The 8,890-nt window shown below is 47.2% G+C and overlaps 1 protein-coding gene across 1 annotated transcript in view; it reads right to left on the bottom strand.

Annotated features, from left to right (window-relative positions):
• Nucleotides 1-8,563, bottom strand: part of GPR139 (G protein-coupled receptor 139) — a 26,684-nt gene extending 18,121 nt beyond the window's left edge. The window contains exon 1 of the mRNA XM_024204677.1: nucleotides 8,443-8,563. Coding sequence (XP_024060445.1) covers nucleotides 8,443-8,563 — 121 coding nt within the window. The remainder of the gene's footprint in view (nucleotides 1-8,442) is intronic.
• Between the last annotated feature and the right edge of the window lie 327 nt (nucleotides 8,564-8,890).

The following is an 8,890-nucleotide window of genomic DNA, read 5'->3' as shown; positions in this document are numbered from 1 at the left end:
GTTTTTTGCCTTCCTCTGCAGTATGGGGCATGGGTCACTTGCAGATTTAAACTAGTGTAAATGGTGAATTCTCTGTAACTTGCGATCTTTAAACCAGGATTTGAGGACTTCAGTAACTCAGCCAGAGGTTAGGGGCCTATTTTAAGAACACACTGTAAAAACACTGCTGAGGTTCTGTGGCCTGCAATGTGCAGGAGTTCAGACTAGATCAGCAGTTCTCAAACTGTGGGTCGTGACCCCGTTTTAATGGAGCCACCAGGGCTGGCGTTAGACTGGCTTGAAGCCGGGGTCAAAGCTGAAGCCTGAGCCTCACTGCCCAGGCCCACAGCCTGAGCCCCACCACCTGGTTATAGCTCCCTGCCCGGGGATGACGCCCTGGGGCTTTGGCCCCCCTCCTTGAGGTGGTGGGGCTCAGGCTTTGGTTTTGCCTCCCACCCCCAGAGCAGCAGGGCTCGGGTGGGCTCAGGCTTTGGTCCCCCCTCCTGGGGTTGTGCAGTAATTTTTGTTGTCAGAAGGGGGTCATGGTGCAATGAAGTTTGAGACCCCCTAGACTAGATCAGGGGTCGGCAACCTTTCAGAAGTGGTGTGTCGAGTCTTCATTTATTCACTCTAATTTAAGGTTTCGCGTGCCAATCATACATTTTAATGTTTTTAGAAGGTCTCTTTCTATAAGTCTATAATATATAACTAAACTATTGTTGTATGTAAAGTAAATAAGGTTTTTAAAATGTTTAAGAAGCTTCATTTAAAATTAAATTAAAATGTAGAGCCCCCCGGACCGGTGGCCAGGACCCGGGCAGTGTGAGTGCCACCGAAAATCAGCTCATGTGCCGCCTTCGGCACGCGTGCCATAGGTTGCCTACCCCTGGACTAGATGATCACGATGGTCCCTTCTCACCTTAAAATCTATGAGTCTATAACAGAGGTGGGCAAACTATGGACTGCGGGCCACATCTGGCCCGCGGGACCATCCTGCCCGGCCTTTGAGCTCCCAGCTAGGGAGGCTAACCCCCGGCCCCTCCCCCGCTGTGCCCCCTCCCCCACAGCCTCAGCTCGCTGTGCCGCCAGCGCTCTGAGCGGCGGGGCTGCGAGCTCCTGCTGGGCAGCGCAGCTGCCAGTCATGGTGCTCTGAGCGGCATGGTAAGGGGGTGGGGAACGGGGGGGTTGGATAAGGGACAGGGGGGCAGTCAGGGGACAGGGAGTGGTTGGATAGGCGTGAGAGTCCCGGGAGGCCTGTCAGGGGGCTGGGGTGTGGATAGGGGTCGGGACAGTCAGGGGACAGGGTGCAGGGGGGGTTGGATAGAGGGTGGGGTCCCGGGAGGTAGTTAGGGGCAGGGGGTCCCGGGAGGGGGCGGTCAGGGGACAAGGAGCAGGGGGGGTTGGATGGGTCGGAGGTTCTGAGGGGGGCAGTCAGGGGGCGTGAAGTGGAAGGGGGCGGATAGCGGGCGGGGACCAGGCTGTTTGGGGAGGCACAGCCTTCCCTACCCAGCCCTCCATACAGTTTCAGAACCCCGATGTGGCCCTCAGGCCAAAAAGTTTGCCCACCCCTGGTCTATAAGATACAAAAGGATCCAATGCACTTAACTCAGTTGCCTGGAAACAGGAATACTATGTGGTGATTGCTGAATAACATGCAGTGGAGTTTGCATGTCCCTCATACTTCCAGTGGCCAGCAAACAGTTCTCATTGGCTGTTCTCTGAGATTTTCTGTGTCTGAAGAGGATTTAATTTACCAGATGCAGAGAATCCAGAATGGATGGGGCAAATTTGTCCTCGTGGTTCAAATGCACTTTTTAAGGACTATGCTAAACATACATCTACCCACTGCCCACTTCAGTATTTACTGTGTATTCCTTGTGAATGACACTGACAAAACTACAGCCTCCTTGTGTGCCCCCCACCCCACGCCATTGGCACTATGCTGCCTGTCATGCTAACTGTGTCGTACCCTTTAGCATTTAGGTAGGTAAAAAACTACACCTGTCCAAGTCTCCTCTCTCCATTCCAGAAGTGTATTGCAAGGAAGGCTACACTATAAAGACATTGAGCTTGATCCCTCCAGGTGCTAGGTACCTCAACTCCCATTGAAATAATTGGGCCTGATTTGCCTCTCATTATACTAGTTAAGATCCCTCCCTTCCTTTTTTTTTTTTTTTTTTTACACCACATCATAAGATTTCTTGTGCTCATCTTTAAGACCCTGGACAGCTCTTCCCTTTGTGATGTGTCCACCCCTCCTACACCATCCCTTCCCTTCTCTACTTGGCCAATGCCAGTAGCCTTGACTGCAAGCAGACTTCAAACGGTTGCAGCAACCCAGACGTTCTCTGACAAATAGGTCTTGCTGCCTCCTGCATGAAGTCCATGTTTCGCTTACGGACGCAAAAACATCTTTATCCTGAGACTAAAGGTCAGAATCTATCAAACCTGGGTACTACTTGTATTGCTATACGGGTCAGAAACCTGGACCGGTTAACAGGCAAACTTGCAGCAGCTCAAGGCATTTCATATGCACTGTCAGCACCAAATCCTGAGCATAAAGTGGTTTGACTTTGTGCAAAATGTCACAATCTCACAAAGATCTGGCCTTCCTTCACTCACGCATTATATTCAAAAGCAGCGTTGCATGTTCTTTGGCCAGGTTGCCAGGATGGGCCAACACACCCCAGCACACCATGCTCTCAAACTCTCCATCGACACACACACGGGTACACGCCCTGACCATACTTGGCGCTGCCCCAGAGATTCGTGGATTTGCAGGATTGAGCCCTATCTGGGAACTTCACTACACAACCCCTCATGTAACACCATCAACTGTGGTCACTGAGGCCTGTGCAATGGCCTTAGGAGACTATGATGTTTGATGATGAACAGCCTTGACAGACTACCCGATCTCTCCTCCCACAATCATCTCTGTGCCCTCTTTCATGCAGCCCCGCATCTGCATAGATTACCCTCACTGAACTGACCTGTCAGGCTGTTACCCTCTCCTCCTTCAAATTCCTCCTAGAAATCAGCCAACCAATAATGGATAGGCTATTGGGTGGTGGCCGTAGCTGATTTGCATGCATTTAATTTTTTTAATGTATTGTAACTTTTTCCCCAATCCTTCAGCTGTTGCTTGTTTTATTAGATTATAGGTGCTTCCAGACAGGGATATTGGCTGCTCTCTGTGCATGGACATTGGGCTTAGTGCATTGTGTGTATTGGAAGGATGAATAATAATGCCATACCACTTCAGTATGTCACTCTAAAAATGTGAAACATCCTTAGCTCCCATGGCTCTTATGCACCAAAGTCAAAGCATCTCACCACAGGTTCCCCATTTTGGAATTGCTCCATCTGCAAAGCATGTCCAAAGCCACTTCCTGAGGTTAAAAAGGCCCCATTTTGCAGTTTAATCCATGTATATTGTTTGAGCAGTGAACCCAAAAAGCATGTAGAGCTGGAGAAATGAATGTGCAGACTTTGTTTCTGAAAGCAGCCAGTCCAGGATGGCAGTTTCCATGGGAGTCTGCATAACCCTGCTCTTTGTCCCAGGATGCTGTAACACTGCTGGACAGGTCCTTTGAAGGTACCTTTAACAGAAGTGCTCTACTAAAGCACTTGTTAGAGGAGGTAATTGAAACTTAGCACAGTCTAGCCCTAGTAGCTACAGTGTCAGCAATGGTACATTCTGGAGCTCAGTGGTGTTATTGGATATCTTGCACATAACAGGGCCAAAGTTTGCTCACGTTCTCAGTGTAAACGAGAGTAGCAATTGCAGCATACGCTCTAAAAGCACACTCTACCACTGGATAAGGGGAAAGCTTACACATAGATAAGGGGAAAGCTGTTGCTGCTGCCTTCTCCATTCTAGTTGTGGTACTGTATACAACCAATTGGAATAGGTGATTGCATCTAACCCTACCATGCTGCTGCTGTACTCTCCAATGAAGCAGAAATTGGAGTAATCGCCAAACATCCTCAAGAGATAGTGCTGCATTTGTGCCTGACTCTCCTAGCAGTGTTTTGGGGGCATTTGGGGGCAAGTGTCTTTAGTTGCAGCTGTCTTGTCTAGCTCTCTTACTAGAGAAGAGACTAGTTTGGTAGCTTGGTTGTTCTTTGTTTCTTCACCCATCAGCCCCAATTTTGACTGATTCAAAGCAATTCTTCCCTCTCCTTTCTGCCCCGTACACCTAACGCCTCTTCTCTACTGATGTTTTCTAGCTTCCCCCATCCCCCGTTAGGCTCTCACACCAAATCGAGAAAAAATTCCGTTAGCCCCACCCCTGCAGCCCTCACTAAACCCACCAGCCCACCAAAGAGAAACTCTAGAAACCGTCCCCTTACCCACAGAAAACAGTAACCATGGCAACAACATTGTAGGGGGACTGTCCCTTTAAACCACTGCACTTTCTAGCCATTGAACTACTGAAATACCTACATTTCCAGCAGCCTTTGTGCACTCTGCTCCTACCAGACACACATTTTCTTTTTTTCTGCATTGAGAGGCTGGATTCTGCAGATCAAGGGCCTGATTCTGTAGCCTTGCTCCTGTCACACAGGCTAATTACTCACGTGAGAAGATGTTACCTAGTGCGAATGAGGGTCTGTAGCATCTATCCCCAAGTGAATATCCCACAAAAGTATATTGCAGGAAGCATAACTTAACCTTTGGCCATCCATGTTTAGACAGGTTTCCTCTTCCCTCAGGGCTCATCTATGCCTCTAAGGCACAAATCTGCATTTGGGTAGTGTGGAACCACCCTGCATTGGGGTACCTCCAGGAGGGATGGCTCTCCGGCATTCAGGAGCAGCACATCTGTTGCCATACCTCTTTATGGGGGTGCAGCATAGCTCATTCCTCCTAGTGTGCCAGTTACTCTCCACAGGCCCATCGGAGGGAGTGACAGTATGGTGAGGTCATATCCCTGTTCTCCCGCCCTCTTTGGAGCTCTCCGCGCCCCTAGAAGGATAGGGAAGGAGCAATCCCTGTGCTGTCCTGACAGCAGGGGCAGCAATTAGGGCTTCTTGCACCCTCACTGCACGCTGCGTGCATCCATGTTGCACAATGCAGGTTCCACGCAAAGCCGTTGAGCTGAAGAAATGTCCTTTTTACAGTAGGACAAAAAATCCAAACAATAATAAAATGATTTTATCACACCTTTAAAAACAGCGGCAAAGAGTTAACCTTTTGCATTTCAACGAGGCATTGCACAGACACTATGTCTGTGTGTGAGGCCAGGACCTAGATCTTCCTCTCTTTCAAGTTCTCTGAATTACAAAAAAACAAACTAGCTCAAACCAGGGAACCTCGGGGTCTTTATCATTTAGACAAGGAGACTCAAATACCCCTACAATATTTTGTAAAAGCAGCAGTGCAATACCAGAATGAAATCCATGAATTTCTTATGCACTCAGCATGCCGTATATGTACAGTTCTCTTGGATGTTGATGCCAGTATTATCTTCAGATAACATACATTGAATAAGGTAAGCCAAATGTATCCCTGATACAACTCCTCTGAACTCACTGGAGTTACATCAGGCATCATTTTGGCTCATAGTATCAAGCAGTTTTTTGGTGTGTTTTTTTTAACTATTATCAGTGCCATTTTTCCTAATCAAATGGATGTATGTTCCAGGAAATATTCACATCACCCTTGCTAATTTGTGTCATGCACCAACTCTAACTGTACATTCCTGGGTGGATCATGGTAGGTTCGTAATTAGAATGTATTGTACATCTGCAGTTGTGTAAGTATAGGCAGAACATTCATTAATGGATTTCCTAGTGTCTGCATGAAGGATCTTCCCAATTTCAGGTAGATGTAGCACCTCATTGCTTCCTAATAACCTACTACTCGTATATTCTTAAGGTGGTCTTGGTCACTTCCTATTGGGCAGGTGTCAGTATCAGAGTCCACGATGGCATCATTGTTGACTGCCATGGCCCAGAGGCCAAGCATGGAAACTGTACCTTTTCTCCCCAGCTGGTGGAGTCCCTTCAAGTCAGGGCTGAGGCACAGCGTGGCTGCACAGTGGAGAGGCTTGCCTGTGCTTTACATGCTTTGTGGCTAAATACAGGACTTAACTTTCCAGTTCTCTAAGATTTGCCAGGCATCAAAATTTAATTAAAGAGGAGAAAAAAAGGCACAGTGAATATCAATTCATGTGCTGGGTACCAATTTCATATGTACTGTAGCCACTGTTCAGACACAGGGCTCTCACTGTCTGATTCAAAAAAATGTATGAACTAATGGCTTGAAGAATAATTTTCTAAACAAAAGTAGCTAAGGTGAAAAAAAGCATTTAGAAATCAGTTAACATCTTATCAGTGCTGCTTGCCATTTACAAGATGTTTTAAATACACCCGGGTATGTATATAACTATATATTGCATTATCAAAAATATTGATTCATCTTGACAAAAAAAAAGTTCTAACATTTCCCTCTATTCTTGCTTGTCAAGAGGAATCATTATTAAAGATATTTTTAAACAGTAATTTTTAAACCATGGGTTTTTTCTGGATGTAGTGCTGGGTTGGCAGTCCTGGATACTGAAGCCCTTTGTTTAGCCATAGAACTGGTATAGCACAGACTGACTTCCCTACCATGATGTCTGAGCATTGACCTGACGTGACCACTTCTAGGAGTGAGAAAGTTCAGTCTCCACAGCTTACTCAGTGCTTGTCCTGTGCTGGGACAAACATACCAATCCGAATCAATTGTGGCAGAGGTGGGTTTTGTGCTGTCTAATGGCAGTGCAAGCTCCAGGCATACTGACACTCTAGAGGCAGACTGTTCTACCTTTCCTGGTTAAACCAAGGAGCCCCTCCTCTCTTTCCCTTCTCCTGTTGTCACTTCTCATCTTTCCCCCTTTTCTGTGGGAGAACTTGTTTTCTGGCTAGCCAGCCTCTGGTCTATATTCTTGGGATGAGCTTTTGATGCTCACAACTGCACTCATAGGAAATCAGTGGAGTACTGCCATTGACTTCAGTGGGTGAGGGATCAGACCCCTGGAGCAGTGGGTCATGTGGGCCTGACTAGATTCTTTAACTAGCTGCCCAGGCTATAGGGATGGGCTCTTGGAGCATTTCTAGCTGACCAGCTACTTTCTGCACTGGAATTCTGTGGAGTCACAGTTCCTTGCTCAGGTGTGGAATCTGAGATACCTTGTTCCTAAAGCTACCCTTGTCCACTGGGAGCTGGTCTGAGATAAGCCAGCAGCAATCTGACAATAACATTTTTTAATTAATCCTCACGTGGGCAGGCAACATACAGATACACGACTTCATGTCCCAACGCCAATCTCCTGAATCCTCCAGTCCTCAATACCATTTTACTTGAAATGGCAAAATTAATTATTTTGGAAACTTGATTAAGAACTGAGACGATGTACGTCAGGTTCTGAACCAGAGAGCACTTGGACAGGTGCATTATAAGCAACTGGAACTGTTTGCTAACCCCTCCTTCTCCCCCTTCATTAAAGAGAAGAGAAAAAACATTACCTATACGTGTAAAATACATGTCCTAATAAGTATATCATAAGAAATGTCTCATGTTAATCCACATAGTTTAATAAAACAAGCTTCCCATGTATTTAAAATTTAAAAGTTCCACACTCATCACATATTACAACATTTAACTTTAATTAGAAATTCACCACCTCTTTTTTTAAAGATAATGCCTGGAGTTTTTCTAAAGTTTTAGCAACAATGTTAGGAAGAGACTGTTATTTGTCTGGACAGAGAGAAGGTTTGCCTAATGATGTAAAACAAGCAACTAACCAGAAATACCATCCAAAAGCAGAATTATTGTCTTGTAGATTTGGATCTGTAGAGATTCCTGTCCTTAATATAAATGTATTCACAGCAGAACAATGCCTTGCTCCTCTACACACACATTTATCTGTGAGAATATGTACCATTTTACTGTACCAATGAAAGTGAGCCATTAAGAAAGTACTCCTGTATTGCAAACAACCAAAGTCTCTGAACATCAGAATTTTCTTGGAGCTCTGTGCAGTAGCTGGACCTTGGATATGTCATTAAAAAAAAAAAGATGTCAGTGAACATACACTGCAAACAGGACTTGATTTTGGATGAGTCTTTTTCTAACCGTTGACCTATAACTATATGCACGTGCAACACCCACCCCCCTCTCCCACAACTGTCCTCCAGCGTAAGTGGCTCCAAGACTGTTTGCTTTTTATTCTAAAATGATTTGGAGACAGAATAATTCCGCTCCATCCCTCGGAATCTTTCCTTAAAGACTAAAAACTTTCTCCACTTGCTGGCTGAGTTCAGATGTCAGGACAAGTCGATTGCTCCTAAACAAAAGGTCACGGCTCTGCTTTTAAAATATACCGAGGCAAACCTCATCTCTTAAGGGCGATCCTCTGGGGCCAGGCAGAGCCTTTGGGGGTGCCGCTGGAGAGCCGGGCAGAGGGTGGCACTCACCTGGCAGCCCGAGGCAGAGCAGCAAGCTGTAGTAGATGACAGGTACATATCCCAAGCCACAGCCATACTTGTGGTGAGCCAGGAGGGAGCCGTTGTGGACGTAGATGTGGTTGTACTCCATTGAGTTGTCCTTCTCCTGCTGCTGTTCCGTCAGCACATGGAGGGGCAGCGATGCTCAGCCTCCTCTCGCCCAGCATCAGCGACTGTGTGTCTTCCGCGCCCCCGCGGGCTCCCCCGCCCTCCCGCACCTGCTGCGCCCGGGATTGTCATCGGGAGCAAGCGCGCCCGGCCGCCTGCAGCACATGGTGCGCACACATGGCTGCTCCCAGCAATGCAGCGAGGGGGGGGCGGCGGCACTGCTGCAAGGCTGCTGCTCGCCAGCCCGGGCTCACCGCGGGGTTCACGTGCACAGCGCCGGGGGTGCATTGCAAGTGCCGCTTGGCGCCTG

The sequence above is a fragment of the Terrapene carolina genome, unplaced genomic scaffold, assembly GCF_002925995.2.
Source record: "Terrapene carolina triunguis isolate 2854851 unplaced genomic scaffold, T_m_triunguis-2.0 Scaffold93, whole genome shotgun sequence".
NCBI lineage: Eukaryota > Metazoa > Chordata > Testudines > Emydidae > Terrapene > Terrapene triunguis.
Note: the sequence above shows the minus strand (reverse complement) of the source record. Positions and strands in the feature narration are given on the sequence as shown.